We start from the raw sequence: 21310 nt of genomic DNA on the forward strand, positions 1-21310 counted from the left end.
TCTTTAGTCCCCCTAAACTACATCTGTATTACCTCTTCATATGAGGTGGGTGACATCAAAACAGTCTCTAATCTCATCTTCAGTATAAGCAAGCTGGAAGTCAGGGTTTTACTGGGTTTTCTATGCTGTCTATGGTTAGCCAAGTTTAGCCCTCAAAGCCAAACAAGCTATTCCTGTTTCTCGTTCTAATTATTCCCTTGAACATAGCCTTCACGATACATTCAGCTGACTGGCCCACATACTGAATCCTTGTTTTTCTATCCTTGACCTTACACATGCTAGGCCAAGGGTTCTGCCACACAGCAGTATCCTTTCTTGTTTGTTTTGGAGCCTCGTCTGATATAGCCCAGGCTGAACTTGAGCTTAATGTATAGCAGAAGATGACTGAACTCCTAATCATTCTACCTCTACCTCCCAAATTCTAGCATTACGAGAGTATGTACCGTCATGCCCCAGTTCTTATTGTTTTGTTTTGGGTTATTTGTTTTGGTTTGGGACGTGTGTGTGTGTGTGTGTGTGTGTGTGTGTGTGTGTGTATGTGTGTGTGTGTGTTTACACTTGAATATAGGTATCCACCGAATTATATTCCCTGAAGCTGGAGTTACAGACTGTTGTAAGCCACCTGGTGTGGGTTTTGGGAATCAAACTGCAGTTCTCTAAAAGAGCAACACATGTACTTAGTTGCTGAGCCATCTCTAACCTGGTTTGTTTTTGTTTAATGCTGTCTATAGCAAAAGTCCAGTCTGATCCCCTGGTGCTGGAGTTACAGGTGGTTTTGAACCATCCAGTTTTGATGCTGGAAACCTAAATCAAGTCCTCTGCAATAATATGAGCTCTTAACCTCTGAGTCATCTCTCTAGCCCCTTATCTTCTTTTTTTACTTTTATTTAATTTTTTTTTTCAAGACAGTGTTTCTCTGTGTACCCCTGGCTGTCCTGGAACTTGCCCTATAGACTAGGCTGGTCTCAAATAGGAGATCCGTCAACCTCTGCCTCCCAAGTGCTGGGATCAAAGGCGTGCGCTGCCGCTAAACTTTACATTTTATTTTACTTTTTATTTTAAAATAGAGTCTGGGCCGGGCAGTGGTGGTACACGCCTTTAATCCCAGCATTTGGGAGGCAGAGGCAGGTGGATCTCCGTGAGTTTGAGGCCAGCCTGGGCTACAGAGTGAGTTCCAGGAAAGGCACCAAAGCTACACAGAGAAACCCTGTCTCAAAACACCCCCCCAAAAAAAAAAAAAATAGAGTCGCCCGAGCCGCCTTGACCGGCTCTGTAGCCGCTCAGGGAGGCCTTAAACTTGGTCTTTTAAAGACCTCTTCCCACTTGAGCCTCCCAAGGAGCTGGGATTATGGGCCCGCACTACCAGGCCCAGCTTCCAGTCCCCTTATTCAGGACATTCCTAAGCCTTTGTATTACATTGTTGGTTTGGTTGTAGACAAGGTTTCCCTATATAGCCCAAGCTGACCTACAACTAAATTTGTAGCTAAAGATGAATTCCTGACCCTTTTGCCTTCACCTCCCAAGTGCTGGGATTAGAGTCATAAAATGCTATGCTCAGTTGAAAATGAACCTTGTTAAAATTGTGCATGGTGCACAACCTGCCTGTTTCTATAATACCTTGGAAGCCTATGCAAATTTGATAAATAGCCCCTCTTGGCTCTTTGAAAACCACAGCAGTGCTGGGCATGAAGTTCAGTGGTACAATACTTCCTCAGTATATGTATGCAAGAGCCTACATTCAGTCTCTAGCATCAGCCGTGAAAGAAGACCAGAAAGCCGCCTTTCAAAAAGGAAGAAGGTGGAACACACTTTTAATCCTAGCACTTGCCGGTCTGAGTTTGAGAATAGCCTGGTCTACAGAGTGAGTTCCAAGACAGTATATAATGAGATGCTATCTCAAGAAAAGAACCCTAAATAGGCAGAAAAAAAATGTTTAAGGCCTATCTGAGATCCATGAATTTCTGTCTCTAAAAGAAGGAAAAGAAAATGCTTGCTTTTTTTTTTTTTCATTTTTTTCTTTTCTTTTTTTTTTAATTTTTATTTTATCTGCATTGGTGTTTTGTGTGTGAGAATGTCTGTATGAAGCTGTTGGATTCCCTGGAACTGGAATTACAGACAGTTGTGAGCTGCCATGTGGGTGCTGGGAATTGAACCTGGGTCCTCTGGAAGAATAGCCAATGCTCTTAGCCACTGAGCCATCCCTCCAGCCCCCCTTTTTTTTTCTTTTTGTATGAGATTATAGGTATGTAACACCATACCTGATTTATGTGATGCCAGGGATCAAATCCAAAACATTGTGCCAACTAACATCCCCTGCCCCATATCCAGGTTCCATGTCAGGTAGCTCACAACCACCTGTAACTCCAGCTGCAGGGAATGACACCCTCTTCTGGTCTCCTTAGCTACCATCTCACTTGTGGGGCACATGCATGTGTGCACGCATACACAAATAAAAATAAGATGAATCTTTTAAAAAGCTGGTCACAACAGTACACACCTAAAATTCTAGTCTGGGAAGATGGAGACAGGAAGGATCCCGAGGGCTTGCTGACTGGTTGGTTAGTTTAGCAAAGTTGGTGAGCTCCGGGTCCAAATAGAGATCCTGTCTCAAAACATAAGATGAAGGGCTGGCAAGATAGCTCAGCATGTAGAGGTGCTTGCTGCCAAGCCTGGCAACCTGAGTTTGATCCCTAGAAATGGCATGGTAAAAGCAGAGAACCAGCTCCTCTGACCTACATAACCACCATGGTACACACTAAATAGATAAATGTATAAAAATAAGGTAGGGAGTAACCAAAGACGCCTGAAGTCAACCACTGGTCTCCAAAAGTGCATGCTCACCTGTACACTCTTCCACAGACACAGATGTATAAGTGCACACATGTACACACAAGAGTGTGTTTGTATGTGTATTCTTTTCCTCCCTAGAATAAACTAAAGGAAGTCTTGTGTATGTATGTGTTGCCACTATGAATTGAATTCAGAGCTCTCTGCTCATGTTAGGCAAGCATTCTACTACTTTACTATTCTCTGGTCCTAGCCAGGCATGGTGGCACACACCAGTAATCCCAGCACTTGGGACCTCAAGTCAAGGTTACCCTTGACTACATAGCAAATTTGAGGCCAACCTGTGCTACATGCATCTTGGGCCTCCAAATGTATACACACGCACGCACACACCCTAGATCCCAGCACTGAAAAGAGACTTAAAACAAGGAAAGGGTGGAGAATTTAGAGGTACCCTGTGTCACCATTCAGGGCTTCTTCCTTGTGTGGTATGACACAATATGGTACAGAGTGGCATACCTGGCCAAAGAAGCATAATACTTTCCCAGGGTCTGCATTGTTTAAAATGTGAGCCCACCAAGAATAATTAAGGACCAAGTCTCCGTTAATCTTAGTCATCACTGAGTGGCTTCTCAGAGAACACGAAAGAGAATTAATACAGCATAGTCCCTAGTGCCAAGCTGAGAGCTAATATTAGGAGGCAGAAACTGGTTCTGGTGCTGGGCCCAGTTCTTTTCTTTTACCTTTTTGGGGCTCAGGCAGGAAAAATTCAGTCTTGCTGAGAATTGGCAACTTAAGAAAGGTGACATAGTCCTCCTACCTCTCTATCCCTTCTATCATGAGCAAATAACTACATATACTCCTAGTAAAATCCCTGATCTTTGGGCTGAAGGTGTAGTTCAGGAGTAGAGAGAGTAGGTGGAACATCCACGGGCTGATTGTGGTAGTTCATGTCTATAATCCCAGCATTCAGGAGGCAGAGGCAAGTGGACTGCCTCAAGTGTAAAGCCAGCCTGGAATGCACAGTGAGTTCAAGGCCAGCCTGAACTACAGTCTGAGACCCTGTCTCAAAAAATAAGAAACTGCCATGTAAGGTGGTACACACCTTAAATCCTAGCACTCAGGAGGCAGAAGCAGGTGGATCTCTATGAGTTTGAGGCCAGAAAAAAAAAAGAAAAAGAAAAAGAAAAAAAATTATTAGATATATTAATACACCATACATAAAATATATCATGAGTGTGTTGTGGTATTAGGACAGAGCCCATGGCTCACACTCTGTGCTGGGTCACACCCCAGCCCTTGGTGGTTTGAGGTTTTCATTTTTTTTGGTGGGTTTTTGTTTTAGCTTTTATTTTTGTTTTGAAATAGGGTTCCTAGCTGGCCTTGAACTTGCAGAGATCTGTTTACCTCTGTGTCCCCAGTACTGGGATAAAAGGCAGTTTGTGGTATCTGCAATGAAAGTAAAGAGCAGCTGAGACAAACTGTCAGGAAAAAGCTGCCTACGCAGTGTTCATAGAGCCTGCAGTGTCCCATTGGTCAGCCTCCTTTTTCCAGTCGTAGAGCAGGCTCTACACAGAAAACCAGCGGATCTCACGAGCTACACATAGACTAGATAAGACTGTCGATAAAGTAGGCTCCATTGCTAAAGAAAAAGAAAAGCAGGCTGTGGGGCATTGTGGAAATCTGACCTCAGTCATTCCAGCCACTTCCTTCCGGTGATGCTTCCCACCCACATCCAGATTCCAGTATAGCCAGTTAGTAGTCTTTAATTATGGCCTTGTCAACAAAAGAAACAGCTCTCACTCAAAGGAATAAAGCTGTGGTTTATTTTGGAGCCAAATATGAGAGGCCATGGCCCTGGAACATAGGTTTAAGTCTCCCCAAATAAACATATTCCAATGAGGTTACAATTCTGTGAACTTTCTATAATAACAGAACAAAGAAAGGCATAAATCAAAACACGTTTCCAATATGTCAGTGGCTACACTGGGTAGATGGGTTACAGTAAGACCAGGAGAACTCTGCACTGGCTTTAGATGCCGCCTTAACCCTTTGCTGGAAACTCAGGTTTGCGAAATTAATGCATTCCAAAGGTTTTTATCTGTTAGTCACAGGACGTTAGGTTCAACACAGCAGTGGGCAAGAACTAAAGATAGCCCAAAATAACTTGTAATTAGGCTCTAGACCTGCAACATTCCAACATTCCAGCCTCTCCACATCATTGAGGTTCTAATCAGTCAACCCCACAGCTATATCCAGGAATCCTCATCCACAGCTTCTTGTGTTCCACTAACTGTTTCTTGTCTGCCCACTGGCTCTTGTCTGTCCACCACTTGCCTAGCTCCAGAGCATGCTTTTAGGATCTTAATTAACCACTGATAGGAAACATACATTGCTACTACCTTCAGACATTGGACTTTGCTTTGGCTAAGTGGAGACTTGTTTTGTCACTGGAACCCGTGTATATAAGGCATTCTGCACTTTCCTTAGTACCTACCCTCTGTAGGGAATTTCCCAAAGGATATGGAGCTACAGTAACTGCTGACTGTAATGCTTTGCAATTTGGACAAGTTGCAAAGTTCTGGATTGTACCTTGTGGAACACCCACCGAATGTATCCTGAGACTGCCAAAAAAGCAAACTAATACTTGTCCCATTCATACCACCCACAGAGATGCTCAGCCTAGAATAGGCTTTGGCCTTCCCTAGGAATGGAGATAGATAGCATAGATAGCCTGTTTCCTGTTTCACTCTGGGCTGCCATCTGAGCAGTAAAGCTCTGCATGCTGCATGCTTTTGTGCTTTGGGTGCCCATTTATGCTCAGCTGATTGTCTGTAGATTTTGGTTCCAGGTCAAAATTCTAACACCTTTCATGAATGAGCTGCATCCCTAGACTTCTGAGCTATACCAAGGACTGGCTGTTGTGTAGCAGAATCCTGCCCAACATCCTGCCTGTGGCATCAGCACTTCTTCCTGGGTGTGGGCATTCTCATTGAAGTTCAACCTGTGTGAATAGGGCTGTTTAAATCGTGTTGACGCCTCCAGGCAATGATGGCGCACACCTTCAATCCCAGCACTCGGGAGGCAGAGGCAGGTGGATCTCCGTGAGTTTGAGGCCAACCTGGGCTACCACGTGAGCTCCAGAAAAGGCGCAAAGCTACACAGAGAAACCCTGTCTCATTCAAAAAAAAAAAAAGAATATGCGTTCTAGTATCAGGCAGAACTGAATTTGAATATGTTGTTCAGCAGTTACATAGTTTAGAATAAATGTTTTAAATTCTCTAAATCTGTTATTTCATCTATAAAATTTGGATGCTATTTTTATATCAGATAAAAATGGTATTCAGAGAATCACCTAGAAATATTTTCTCTAATTGAATACATAAGGTTCTCATCCTGGACATACTTTTAAAAAAACTGATGGAGGCTAAGACAAAAGGTGTTCTTGCTTTTTTGTGTTGCCCATAATTTGGGGGGTTTGTTTTTGTTTTTGTTTTTCAAGACAGGATTTCTCTGTGTAACAGCCTTGGCTGTCCTGGAACTTGCTCTGTAGACCAGGCTGACCTCAAACTCACAGAAATCCTCCTGTCTCTGCCTCTGGAGTGCTGGGATTAAAGGCATGTGCCACTACCATGCAGCAAAATATATTTTATTATTGTGTGTGCTGTGTGAATAGTGGGGATGGGGTTGGGGTGGAGGCATATTTATCATGACATATAGAAGTCAGAGGACAACTTTCTGGAACCAGCTCTCTCCTTTCACCTTTAAATGGGTTCTGGGAATTGAACCCCCATCTTCAGGTTTGCACAGCAAGTGCCTTTACTCATGGAACCATCTCTCTGGCCCTGCCAGAGTTGTAAAGACTCATTGCTGTATTATATGGTGTGTTTAGCGTAGTACCTAGCATATATCTGTAATGACTGTTGGCGATAGTTTGCAAAAGGACTTTTTTTCTGCCAGGTGTGGTGGACACACCTTTAATACCAGCACTTAGTGGATCTCTGAGTTTGGGCCCGCCTGGTCTACATAGTGAATTCCAGGACAGCCAGGGCTATGTAGAGAGAGAGACCCTGTCTCAGATTTTTTTTTTTTTTAATTTTTTGGGATTTTTGTTTGTTTGTTTGTTTTGGTTTGGTTTGTTTTGTTTTGGTTTGGTTTTTCGAGACAGGGTTTCTCTGTAGCTTTGGAGCCTGTCCTGGACTAGCCCTGTAAACCAGGCTGGCCTCGAACTCACAGAAATCCACCTGCCTCTGCCTCCCAAGTGCTAGGATTACAGGCATGCACCACCACCACCTGGCTTAAAAAAAAAAAAAAAAAAAAAATTAAAGACTTTTTCCAGCTGGTGAGATATCTTAGCAGCTAAAAACTCTTGCTGTGCAAGCCTGAGGGGCTGAGTTCAATCCCTGGACCCACAGTGAAAGAAAAAGAGCCAACTCTCAAAACTTGCCATGGCATTATACATATATACATACACATGATAAGAACAATTTCTTTCTTTTTTTTTTTTTAAACAATTTCTTTACACTTTTTTTTTTTTTTTTTTTTTTTTTTTTTTTTTTTGGTTTTTCGAGACAGGGTTTCTCTGTGTAGCTTTGCGCCTTTCCTGGATCTTGCTTGGTAAAGACTGTTCTCCCTTCATGGTCTTCAGGGAGACAGGGAGATAGTTCTAAATTCAAACAGCAAGAGACGGTGCTGCTTTGGAGAGAGTGTTTAGAGCCTACAGCAGCCTTCTAGTGGAGTGGAGTAAAGGGCAACATCATTTGAACAAAGCAGTCTTTCTGAAATAGAGCTTTTGCTTGTTTGATTTGGGGGTAGGGTGGCAGTACTAAGGACTAGCCCAGGGATTTCCATACGCTAAGCAAGTGCGCTACAAGTAATACTGCCCAAACCACCCCCTTTTCTTGATTTTGATACAGAGTCTCACTAAGTTGTACAGACAGTGCTTGATCTCCCTCTATACCGAAGAAGACCCTGAACTTGTAGTCTTCTGGTTTAGCCTCCTGAGTAGCTGGGGTAACAGGCCCAAGCCACTGTCCTTGGCTTGAGATAAGCTGGTTTTTAAAATATCCATTTTTGTGCTAGAGATGTATTTCAGTGGCGGAGTGCTTGTCTACCATTTATGAGGCCCTAAGTTCAATTCCCAGCACTGCCAACACACACACACACACACACACACACACACACACACACACACACACACCTGTATATAGAAGGGAGGGAGGGAGGGAGGGAGGGAGAGAGAGAGCGCTGCATTCGATCCCTAGCACCTGCATGGCAGAAAAAAAAAAACTGACTCAGCTAGGTGGTGGTGTACATACCTTTAAACCCAGCACTTGGAAAAACAAAACAAAGAAAACAAATAATTAAAATGTGTACACACACATCTTTCCCTTCCCACCTCTAAATGAATAATATTTTGTTTAACTAGAGTCAGTGGTAAGAGCTGTAGGAGACGATTTTTTCCCATAGTTGATCATCTCCCCCATCCACAGGGTTTCTCTGTGTAGCCTTGGCTGTCCTGGAACTCTCTCTGTGGACCAGACTGGCCTTGAACTCACAGAGAGCCTCCTGCCTCTGTCTCCTGAGTGCTGGCATTAACGATTTGTGCCACTATGCCCAACCAGAAAAATCCTTAATTTCTAGGCCCTAATGACATTTGTCATGTGGTCCTAGATAAGAAGGCTTGATGGGTGAGTCTATGGACCAGCCTCAGACTCCACCCCTCCACCAAGGAGAATTTGAGTGAAAATTATACCCCAAGATCCTGGGTACCTAGAGAATTAAAGTCAAGCTTGGAGCCTGGCATAGTAGCACACCACTTTAATCCCAGTACTTGATAAGCAGAGGCAAGTAGATCTCTGTGAGTTAAAAGCCAGCCTGGTCTGCATAGTGAGTTCTAGGACAGCCAGAGCTGCATAGTGAGACCTGATCTCAAAAGAAACTCTGTGTGTGTGTGAAGATAGATATGACAGCATATGACTATAATCCCAGTATTTGGGTGTCTGGGGCAGAAAAATCATTAGTTCCAGGCCAGCCTGGAATGCATAGCAAGACCTTGTCTCAAAATAAAAAGAACTTGGGCCCCAAGATGGCTAGTGATTAAAGGCACATTCCATAAAACCTAACCAAAGTTTGATACCCACATTGCAGGGAGAACCAGCTCTCAAACGCTAGCCTCTGACCTCTACACACACTGTGACACATGTGTGCCCCCCCCCCATTGCATCTACCCACACACAAATAATAAATAATAAATTTTAGAAAGTAAAAAGAACTTGGTTGCTGGGGTGTTTACATATACCCATAATCCCAGCACTTAGTAGGTAGAGGCAGGAGGATCAAGAGTTAAGTGTTATTCTTGGCTACATAGTGAGTTCAAGGCCAGCCTGGACTATGTAAGACACTGTCTCAAAAGGAGGTACACATAGTTCTGTGGTAAAGGGTTTGTCCAACGTGTACAAAGCCCTAGACTCAGTCCCCACTTTGGAAGAAAAGGGAGATGATGGGGAGAAGTCAAACAAGGACTTGGAAAGGATAATTATGAACATGGCCCACTCGGAAATTCCCTGGTGCCATTCTGTGATCCAATAATAACTTGAGACGTAGTTACCCACAGAACTGACCAGCAGTTCTCAGCCAAGAGAAGAACCTGAGCTTCCAGGCAGCGGTTGGTGATGAAGCACTAGGTGCTCTAATGTGACTACTGTGTTGGCTCGTGTGTTACAGAAGCAGCATCCAGGGCAGCGTCATCTGCAACAATGCGGTGATTGAGAAGGGTGCGGACATCAAGGACTGTTTGATTGGTAGTGGTCAGAGGATCGAAGCCAAAGGTAAACACCCCAAGTTAAGAGTCATGGAAGCTGTTTCTCACATTAGCACAAAGGATGCTTAGTGGGCAAGATGTAAAATATAGGCTCATATTTATACTTCAGGTGAAAACATAAACTTATAGTCATATAAGTTTACTCATATATATGTGCAACTATACTATCAAAAAATTGAAAATATAATAATGGCTATTGTCCAAATTCACACCAATACTCTATATTTGCTTTTCGATATGACAGAGGTAGCCAGTAATACAGCATAGCTCTGGAATGTGCTGTGGCCTCCTAAAGACCAAGAGCACTCAACTGACTTGTTTTGTGTGTGTGCTGTTTTAAGCAGAGCAAACATAAATTTATTATGGAAAAGAAAGAAAGGACTTTCAAGAGCAGGAGGAACTCCAAGGGAGGAGACCTGACCCAGTTTGTAAGGAAGATGGTCCCCTAGATTTCTGTCCTGGCAAAGGAGTAGCAGGGCATAACCATTCTCAGCTGCTTCCATCTGTGGCTGTGAGCTGTGCTGTTAGCTTAACTGCCTGGAGAAAGACCGGTGGAAACCCTCACCTCTGCGCCACTATTGCTGCCATGTGCACAGCCAGCAGGGAGAGAGGTCCCAGTCAGTAACGACTTGATTTTTCCATGTCCTGCGACCAAAATTTGTGGTGTTTTCGTCCTCAGGGTCTTACCATCAAGTTCTGGTGAGCAGCCAAGAGCAATAGCAAATAGCTGTTTGAAAAAAGTAATAATATATATTTTCAAGTATCTGGAGATGGTGACACATGCTTTTAATTCCATCACTCAGGCAGCAGGAGCAGGCAGATCTCTGTGAGTTTGAGTCCAGCCTGATCTACATAAGTGAATGCTAAGGCGCCCAGGGCTACATAGTGAAATCCTGTTTCCAAAGATAAAATACAATAAAAGCTAGAGAAATGGCTCTGGAATTTAACACTTTCTCTCTCTCTCTCTCTCTCTCTCTCTCTCTCTCTCTCTCTCTCTCTCCCCACCCTCTCTCTCTTTGCGACAGGGTTTCTCTAAGTAGCCCTGGCCATTCTGGACCTTGCTCTGTAGACCAGGGTTCCCTTGAACTCAGAAGTCTGCCTGCCTCTGCCTCTGCCTGGAGTGCTGGAATTGAAGTCCTGCACTACCACTGCCTGGCAACACTTGCCATTTTTGCAGAGGACCTAGATTCAGTACCAAGCACCCACATGGCAGCTCACAACTGCCAATAACTCTAGTTCTAGGAGATCTGATGCCTCTTCTGAATTCTGTGGTTACCAGGCACACATGTAGTGAACATACATACATTCAGGCATACACTCATACCTCAGAAAGTAATTTAATTTAATGAATAAAGTCTAGCCAAACGTGGAAGCACATACACCTGGGAAACAACTCCAGAGAGATTAGGAATGCAGAAACATTTTCCTCTACTAATGTATTCTAGATCAGCCTAAGTTTTGTGAGACATTGTCTCAAAATAAAACAATAAATTCCTAACTATCATTATAGCACTCAAAACCTGTTACTTAGAGGGCCTAGAGAGATGGCTTAATGAATAAAGTACTCTATGTGCAAGTGTCAGAACCTGAGTTCAAATCCCCAGCACCCATATAAAATCCCTGCACTGAGGGGCAGACCCCCACATTTGTTGGCTAGCCAATCTAGCTCAGAAGGCAAGCTGCAGACTCAATGGGAGACTCTGTCTTGAAATATAAGGTGGGAGAGCCGGACATGGGGCTCACTCCTTATTCCCAGCCCTTGGGAGACAGGCTAGCCTGAGAAGCATAATGAGACCTGTCTCTAAAATAAAACAACAGTGATAAGGTGACTCATAAACCAGCCTCCCTTTTCTAGCACTACTTAGAGAACAACCCTTGGCTCCCTTCTCAACAGCACTGGGCCCCACACAGACTGCATCTAGCATTGAGCTGCTCCCCTAGCCCAGAGGCCCTTGTTACATCTGACTCTTCTTACTCCAGTTAAGCAGGGCTCTGACAAAGATCCCGGCAGCCAAGTTCGAGCTCCTGCTCAAGCAGTAGGTAGGCCACAGTCAACAGTGAAAACCAGAGAGACTGACTGCATGCTTCATCTGAGTTTCTTCTTACTGTCCATGACAAGGTTTGAACCTGTTCTCTGTTGAGCGTAGTGAAGAGTCACTCAACCATGAAAGTAGGCCTGGTAAAGTCAGGTCTTGGCATATGTTTGACATGCATCAGGTCCTGGTTAGCAGGAGTCCTTCCTAATTTCAACAGGCAGCCTTTCATTTGAACGTGGTGAACCTTTCTATCACCTTGGTTTTCCCTCAGTTATCATATTCCCATATAGCCTGCCTTTTAGGATCATTTTGTTTGTTTATTTGTGTTCAGGTATGTGTGAGTAAAGGTGTGTGCCACAGATCACATGTGGAGGTCAAAGGACAACTTTCAGGAGTTCGTTATCCCCTACTGCCGTGTTTCTGAGGCAGGGTCTCTTTTGTTTCTTCCACACTATGTACTCTGGGCTAGCTGGCCTGCAAGCTTCCAATTGATTAGCCTGTTTCTCCCTCTCAGCTTGCTATGGGAGTGCTGAGATTACAGGCGAGAGCCACCACATCTGGCTTTTTACATGGGTTCCAGGGGCCAAATTCAGGTCATCAGGCTTACGTGGGTCTCCAGCCTTGCCAGCAGGCACACTCTCACCTGCTGAGCCGTCTCCTCTGATCCTTTTGAGATACTGACCTGGTTCTAGCCCAGAACTTCCCTGTCCTCCATCTCATCATGGAAGGACTGTATCACCTCACAGCATCACAGGAAAAGGAGTGAACCCCATAGGATACGACACTTTAAGAGAGACAATTCCCATGTTGTTATAACTCATATTGTTATGATTATGTTTTGTTGTTAGTTGTTAGTCTCTGGGTCTGATTTGTAAATTTTATTATAGATATGTATTTATAGGAAAACAGGCTGGAGAGTTGGTAACAATGGTTAATAACACTGGCTATCTTTCCAGAGGACCACAATTTGGTTCCCAGCATCCACATGGTAGTTCACAACTCTCTGTAACTCCAGTCCAAGGAATCTGATGCCTCTACTGACCTCTGTGGGCATCATGCATGCATGTGGTATACATACATATATACATGCAAGCAGGTGAAACATCCATACTCATAAAATAAATAACATTTTTTAAAACGTAGTATATGCCAGGCAGTGGTGGTGAGCACCTTTAATCCAGCACTCAGGAAGCAGAGGCAGGTGGATGTCTGAGTTTGAGCCAGCCTGGTCTACAGAGTGAGTTCTGCAACAGCCAGGACCACATAGTGAGACCCTATCTCAAAAAAACAAACAAAAAAACATAGTGTATATAGGTTTGCTTGGGGAAATTCTGTTCATCCTTCAAAGGGGCTTTAACCACACCATGATCTTCCTCAGTAAGTTTCCTCGAAGCCAGGTCTACAAAGTTGGTGTCATCCTTATGTAAGAAGGTGCTCTCCCATAGGCCCTTGGAAAGGAGCATTGTCCTCTCTGGAAGCAGCTGGATTTGAAATGGTATCTTTTGCTGCCAGTTCAATGAAAACCTTTTATCTCTTTCTGTTTTCTGTAGCTAAACGAATGAACGAGGTGATTGTGGGAAGTGACCAGCTCATGGAGATCTGAGTCCTGAACAAGACTGACCCTTCCTTTTGGCCCCAGACTACAGAGGTTGGCTGACAGATGTTGGCTGGCCCACCTGTTTGACTCTGTATTTATTATTTTATTTTTTTTGGTTTTTCGAGACAGGGTTTCTCTCTGTAGTTTTGGTGCCTGTCCTTGATCTCGCTCTGTAGACCAGGCTGGCCTCGAACTCTCAGAGATCTGCCTGTCTCTGCCTCCTGAGTGCTGGGATTAAAGGCATGCGCCACCTCCGCCTAGCTTTGTATTTATTTTTTAATAAAGAAGAATTTCCAGGCTGTAGGTGTAGCTCCGTGGTAAAGTGCTTGCCTCGCGCATGCACAAGGCCCTAGGTTCAAGCCCTGCACTGGAAACAAAACAAAAAGAAAGACTTCCAAAGGCAGGTTTGAAACAGTCCCAGGTTCCTGGCGTCTGGGTCCCAGGTATAGTGTAACAGTGTGTGTTTGTGGATTGTGTAGGAAGTCTACTGAGAGCAACAGTGAGGGAGACACAGTGGGCTGGGTTTTGTATGCCCCGGTCACAGACAGGAAGCAGCTGCCCAGTGGCCCCTCTGAAGGTTATTTCTGACTGGCTGACTAAGCCTGGTCTGTGAAGTATCTTTCTTCAGTCTGAGGCTGAGCATGGTAACACATATAACCTGTAACCCCAGCACTCAAGAGGTGGAAGCAGGAGGATCAAGAGTTAAAAACAATCATCAGGCAACTTTTGAGGCTAGAACTAAAATAAAGCTAGCAAGAAGAGTTAGCCAGTAAAGGCCCATGGCTCTCAAGCCTGGTTAACCTGAAGTCAATCCCTGGAACCCACATAAAGGTGTACACACACTCATGCACATGTGACACACACACACATAAAATAATAATAATAAATAGTCTTTTGTTTCTTTTGTTTTTTTGTTGGTTGGTTGGTTGGTTGGTTTTTTTCTGAGATGGGGTTTCTCTGTGTAGCCCTGGCCGTCCTGGAACTCACTTTATAAGCAAAGCTAGCCTCGAACTCACAGAGATCCACCTGCCTTTGCCTCCCAAGTGCTGGGATTAAAGGCGTGTACCACCACTCGGCCCAATAAATAGTTTTTGTTTGTTTGTTTGTTTGTTTGTTTGTTTGTGTTTTAAGTATCTTCAATCTAAAAGCACCACCTAAGAGTCCTGACTCCAATCAGGCTTTCTAGACACCATGCCCAGCAGCTGGCAGTGCCACCCCTGAATACTAGCCCAGGACTTACTATTTTCTGCCCTGTACAGAGATAGCTAGCACTTGCCACCACCCTGTCCCTCACCCAGCCTTTCACTCTGAGTCTCTACCCCTTTTCTCCAACTCAACTCAACCCTTAGAGCAGTGGTTCTCAGCTTTCCTAACTCTGCAGTCCTTTAACACAGTTCTTTATGTTGTGGTGATCCCCAAACATAAAATTATTTCATTGCTACTTCATAACTGTAACTTAGCTACTGTTATGAATTGTAACGTAAATATCTGATATGAGACACCTGTGGAACGGTCATTCGAACCATCCCATCCCAAGTGTTCGAGACCCAGAGGTGGAGAACCGCTGCCTTAGAGGCTTTAAAAGCAAGCAGAAGTAAGCTCATGGCTAGTGAACAGCCTTTCCTCAGTTTTCATGGAGGCAAAAGCTATCATCTAAAATGGTATTCTAAGCCAAGCCTACTCCATTTCTACCACACCCTTGGTGATGCCCACTTACCCTGGCAAGAGCCCATAACTAGTGTTACAGTTTGAAAGTCATCCTGACTTTTCTCCAGCAGTGTCCTTTTCATCTTAATTATATAGGCACCCATGCTTCAGATAATTGGAGAATGAGGTTTCTCTGTTCCCTTCCAGTATGCACTCCTCCCAAACGTAAGAACACTCTGCTCTTGCCTCTCCCTGCACTGCTTTTACAGCCTCCAGGTGTTAGTGGAAGATAAAAGTGACTCCTGGGGTAAGATTTCACCTCCTAGAATTATCAAAGTAAAAGTTTCTCTTGATGTCCTCACTGTGGGTGGCAGTAATTATAATAAAGGATAGTTTGAAATACTGGTTTCTACATTGCTTCAAAAATTTCCAGGCTCTCAAGTTCACTTGAGTAACCTGCCTGATTGTATGTTGGTCTCATTGAACTTGAGAGATGACATGCCTACCCTGGGGAAGCCCCACCTCCAACCAGTCTTGGGAGCTCTGACTCTCCATTCCTCCCAGTACTGAAGACAGGGCTCCTGGAAGATTGCCTTCATCAGGCAGGAGCCCAGTGGTCCAGCAGAAGTGGTTGAACACATGGGAGTGAAGGAGAGAGAGGAAGAACTATGATAGTATCCAAAATGGTTCCTAGGGAACTAGAATTAAACCTGTAGGTTCTTTGCCAGGTGTGGTGGTACATGCCCGTAATCCCAGCACTCAGTGGGAGGAGGTAGGAAGATCATGGTTATCCTCAGCTATACAGGGAGTTTGAGGCCAGCCTGGGCTGCTTGAAACCCTGCCCCCCCCCCTCAAAAATCCAGCCATGGTGGTACACACCTTCAATTCAAGCTGATCTCTGAGTTCAAAGCCAACCTGGTCTTCATAGTGAGGCCCGGTCTCAATAAATAAATAAATAAATAAATAGATGAATAAATAAATAAATAAAATATCAATAGGTGATGATGATGATAACCAAAAAAACAATAAAATAGCAATAAATGATAATGACGATGATGACGACAAAGGTTGGTGTCAAGTAGTACTGGAAACAGAGGAAGACTTTTTTTTGGTGGGGGGGGAGTTCGAGACAGGGTTTCTCTGTGTAACTTTGCGCCTTTCCTGGAACTCACTTGGTAGACCAGGTTGGCCTTGAACTCACAGAGATCCACCTGCCTCTGCCTCCCGAGTGCTGGGATTACAAGCGTGTGTCACCACCACCACCGCCCGGCTACAGAAGAAGACTTTTGTGTGATGGTTTTTGGTTCTAGCCTGATCATTGCCTCTCCTGACCTGAGTTAGAGTGGATGAATTGGGGGGGGAGCTCACCCCCACCCCACCCCCACCCACCCACCCACCCCCCCTTGGCGGGCACTGGACATTCAATTGCTTGCTCACTTTTTGAGAGTACTGGCTGTTCTTCCAAAGAACCCAGGTTCGACTCCAAGTTCTTGCAAAGTGACTCACAACTGTGTGACACCGTTTCTAGAGGGTCTGGACCCTTGGGCACCAGATGTGCAAGTGATGAAAAGATAGATAAAACTTCACACATTAAAAATAAATATATCGGAGCCGGGCGGCGGTGGCGCACGCCTGTAATCCCAGCACTCGGGAGGCAGAGGCAGGTGGATCTCTGTGAGTTCGAGGCCAGCCTGGGCTATAGAGCTAGTCCAGGACAGGCTCCGGAAAGCTACAGAGAAACCCTGTCTCAAAAAACCAATAAATAGATAGATAGATATTTCGGATGGGCAGCAGTGATACATGCCTTTAATTCCAGCACTCGGGAGGCAGAGGCAGGCAGATCTCTGTGAGTTCGAGGCCAGCCTGGGCTACAGAGTGAGTTTCAGGAAAGGCGCAAAGATACACAAAGAAACCCTGTCTCAAAAACCCCAAATAAATAAATATTTCAGCCAGGCAGTGGTGGCACAGGCCTCTAATTCCAGCACTTGGGAGGCAGAACCAGGCAAGTCTGTGAATTTGAGGCCAGCCTGGTCTACAGAGTGAGATCCAGGACAGGCAGGGCTGTTACACAGAGAAACCGTGTCTCAAAAAAACAAAAACAAAAAAAGATTTTTAACTTATTTCTATGTCTGTGTATGTGTGTGCATGGACCTGCAGAAACAGAAGACAGTATAGGATCCCCTGGACCTAGAGTTACAAGAAGTGCTTATTCTGAGGTCTTCTGGAAGAGCAGCAAGCGCTCTTAGCCACTGGGCCATCTCCAGCTCCCAGATTGAGTGCTTTTCTGGTTTTTGTTGTTGTTTGTTTGTTTGTTTGTTTTGAAACAGGGTTTCTCTGTATTAACTCCCCTGGCTGTCCTGGAACTCGCTTTGTAGACCAGGCTGACCTCAAACTTACAGAGACCACCTGCCTCTGCCTCCCAAGTGCTGGTACTAAAGGCGTGCGCCACCACCGCCCGGCAGCTTGAGTGCTTTCTAAATCCTGTCTTCAGGGTTAGCCCTTCTCTTAGAGCTGCTGGCCACAGGATAGGAGTCCAGACAGTCAGGAGTCTCAGACCACAGAGGGATAGGGCTGGGTAGATGTGGCGGAAAGGTGACATGGCAGCGGAGAGGAGTCGCCTGAACTGTTCCAGACCCTCCTCTGCCTTCCCGGGACCCAGGGCCGTCACTGCCCTGCACCAAGGAAAGGAGCTGAGGAATATTCTCAAGTTTGACTCCCAGCTGAGAGCAGCTTCCCTCTCAGGCCACTGTTGCCATTGTCCTAGCAACCCCTAGATACCCACCATGCTTTGTTGTTACTCTCTGTGCTCTGTCCACCAGTAGGCAGAAGCGATTTTTATTTCCCTTTGGTAGCTGCAGATGGGATATATCTGCGATGTAGCAAGCAACTGAATGTCTACTGGCCTGCCAGTCAGGAAGGGGTGCTGAGTCTGCCCTGCTCTTCCCAGTGATGTTTGAAAAAGGAACTAAAGGAAGAGAGGATGAAGGCAACTTTAAAGGAGGCCTCTGAGAAGGTACTAATGTACAAAATAAATCTTCTGAAGTTGGGCTCGGTGGCGCACGCCTTCAATCCCAGCACTCAGGTAGCAGAGGCAGGTGGATCTCTTCAAGGCCAACCTAGTCTACATAGTCCCAAGACAGCCAGAGCTACACAGACCCTATCAAAAAAGAAAAGTCACCTCTACAAGCTTGCTACTCAGAAACCTTACTTCAGGGCTGCTCCTGCAGGAACCATCTCTCAACACTTTTTTCCTGCCTGCTGACGAGATGAAGTACCTTCTGTTTAACTATGGCCTTGCCTGCCCTGAAGGAGGTGCAGAAGCCAGACCTTTCTAGTCCAGTGTGTATTAGGTGCCTGTAGTCCCAGCACTTAAAAGCTGAATTGGGAAGATCCCATGAACCCAGGAGTTCCAGATCAGCCTTGGGTAACACAGGAAGACCCCTTCTCAGCAGAAACAAAAACAAAACACTAAGTGGATAACTGTGTCAGTGGGAAGGACCACCCAGATAGAAGGTCTAGAAAGCTCTGTAGTAGACCTGACCCTGCGGGAAAGAGGGGCATTGAAGGCCAGAATGACCTGGCCTAGACCTGAGGCGCATGGAAAATGATGAGTCGTCTCTCTGGTACCAAAAGTCTCTTCCCCATGCTCAAGTTGAGGGCTATGGTTGCAGCCTCTGGCACCAGACTTGATAGCTGCTATTGATCTGAGCTGCCTAATGGGAACATGCACATCTAATTCTAGTTAGCCATCTCTTTTCCCCTCTACATCATGGTCATTGCCTCTGCCTGGCCCAGATAACAGAAGCAAGCAAAAATTATGGTGAGAAGTCTGGAGAAATACATTAAAAAGAAGAACTATTCTGAGTCATATTGACTTCCCCTGAAGCCACAGTGCTCACTTTCTCCCACTGTGTGTGTGTGTGTATGTGTGTGTGTGTGTGTGTGTGTGTGTGTGTGTGTGTGTGTGTGTTCCACCTTGAGGCACTGTTCTCAATAACGTATATTATCTCATTTAATCCTGTGTTAAGGACTAGAGTTGTAGATCAGTTAATAGAGCACTTGCCTATCAGGTAGGAAGCCCTCAGTTGAATTCCCAGTACTGCATAAACCATATGTAGTAGCATACACTTGTAATCCCAACACTTGGGAGACTAGAAAGATCAAAAGTTAAAAAAAGAAAAGATTTAAAAGGAAAAATGCTGGAACATGTCTTTAATCCTAGCACTCAAGAAGCAAAGGCAGGTGCATCTCTGAGTTTGAGGTCAACCTAGTCATTACATAATGAGTTCCAGGCCATCTAGGGCTACAGAGACCCTGTCTCAACCATAACAACAAAGATATCAGACCTTGAATTGTGTTTAAATTGCTCCCCTCCTCCCTTTCCCATCTACTCCCTAAGTACCCCTGAATATCTCAGGTCGATAATTTCCTCTGTGATCTCTAGGCTTCCCACAGGCTAAGAACACTTTAAAAAAAAAAGAAAGAAAGAAACAAAGAAAGGCAGGCCTATGGTGATGCTCCATGCCTTTAATACTAACACTTGGGAGGCAGAGGTGGGTGGGTTTCTGTGAGTTTGAGGCCAGCCTGGTCTACAGAGCAAGTTCCAGGACAGCTAGGGCTACAAAAGAGAAACCCTGTCTTGGAAATCCAAAAAAGAGAAAAAGGCTTCCAACCCCCAGAGCTCATTGAAGGAGTAGGCATGTTTAGCTCACTAATAGGTAATTAAGAGTTAATCCTTAGAGCCGGGCAGCGGTGGTGCACGCCTTTAATCCCTGCACTCGGGAGGCAGAGCCAAGCAGATCTCTGTGAGTTCAAGGCCAGCCTGGGCTACCAAGTGAGTTCCAGGAAAGGCGCAAAACTACACAGAGAAACCCTGTCTTGAAACGCCCCCCCCCCAAAAAAAATGTTAATCCTTGGAGATGATTACTCTTCCTTTCTGTTATTCTTTGGGGAATGTCTCAGGTTTGAGCCCAAACACAGACCCACATCCAATAGACGTAACAGTGAAACAACCTGTTCACATGGAAGCAGGCTTCTTTATCTTTTTTTTTTTTTTTTAAATGTGCATTGGTATTTTGCCTGTGTGTATGTCTGCATTGGGTCCCCTGGAACTGGAGTTATAGACAGTTGTGAGCTGCCATGTGCACGCTGAGAATTGAACCCGTGTCTTCTGGAAGAGTAGTCAGTGCTCTTAACTGCTGAGCCATCTCTCCAGCACAGCAGCTCCTTTATCTTTTTGTTTGTTTGTTTTCTGGTTTTTTTTAAAGATTTATTCATTTATTATGTATACAGCTACAACATTCTGTCTGTACACCCGGATGCCAGAAGAGGCACCATATCTCATTACAGATGGTTGTGAACCACCATGTGGTTGCTGGGAATTGAACTCAGGACCTCTGGAAGAGCATCCAGTGCTCTTAACTGCTGAGCCATCTCCCAGCCCCTGTTTTATTTTTCAAGACAGGGTTTATCTGTGTAGCCCTTGCTGTCCTGGAATTCGATCTGTAGACCAAGCTGGCTGGAACTCAGATCTGCCTGCCTCTGCCTCCCAAGTGCTGGGAATAAAAGCCTGTGCCACCATGCTCGGCCAGGCATCTTTATCTTATTCCTGCTAATTACATGGTGTCTGGCAATAGTTCTAATACTGCACTTCTTACAGAAGCATCTATAGAAAGCCCCAGTGTGGTTCTACCTGCAGTCCTCCTTTCAAGACTAACCTTACTCAAGGCCAACCTTAACTACATGAGTCTGTGTGTCAGAAACCCAGGCTAGCCGGCGGTGGTGGCGCACGCCTGTAATCCCAGCACTCGGGAGGCAGAGGCAGGTGGATCTCTGTGAGTTTGAGGCCAGCCTGGTCTACAAATTGAGTTCCAGGACAGCCTCCAAAGCTACAGAGAAACCCTGTCTCCAAAAAACAAAACAACAACAACAAAAACCAAGCTAACTATAATCCCAATATTTAGGAGGCTGAGACAGAAGGAGCAAAGCTTGAGACACATTCAACTACATATGACCATCTTTAAAAAAAAGAAAAAAGCTAGGGCTTTGCCACAACTGGCAATTGATAGCAGCAGTCAGCTGGCAATGGAAGCAGAATAGAGGCTGAGGTGATTACACACCTATTTCTCTATGGACCTCTAGCTTGCAGGTGCCAGACCTGTCCTGGCATTATGATGCCACTCTGTGCTTATTCTAAGCAATTCCTGTCTTTATAGCCCCAAGATGAATGTAGGAGTCCTATAAAGCCCACTTTAGAGCTGTTTCTATTTCCAGAGTCTTTCTAGGAGTACACTTTCTCTTCAGAGGCCTTCTTCATATGACAGGGGGAAAGTACTGTGCACACAGGCTTACTGTCTTTTTTTTTTTTTTTTTTTTTTTTTGAGCTGAGGATTGAACCCAGGGCCTTGTGCTTGCTAGGCA

General features: G+C 44.9%; 1 protein-coding gene across 1 annotated transcript in view; it reads left to right on the forward strand.

The window, feature by feature from the left end:
- Eif2b3 (eukaryotic translation initiation factor 2B subunit gamma) overlaps positions 1-13381 on the forward strand; it is a 73555-nt gene extending 60174 nt beyond the window's left edge. Inside the window, exons 10-11 of the mRNA XM_036178601.1 lie at positions 9514-9617; positions 13197-13381. Of these exons, the coding sequence (XP_036034494.1) occupies positions 9514-9617; positions 13197-13249 (157 nt within the window). The 3' untranslated portion in view covers positions 13250-13381. The remainder of the gene's footprint in view (positions 1-9513; positions 9618-13196) is intronic.
- The last annotated feature ends 7929 nt before the right edge of the window (positions 13382-21310 follow it).

Source organism: Onychomys torridus, chromosome 2, assembly GCF_903995425.1.
Source record: "Onychomys torridus chromosome 2, mOncTor1.1, whole genome shotgun sequence".
NCBI classification, from domain to species: domain Eukaryota; kingdom Metazoa; phylum Chordata; class Mammalia; order Rodentia; family Cricetidae; genus Onychomys; species Onychomys torridus.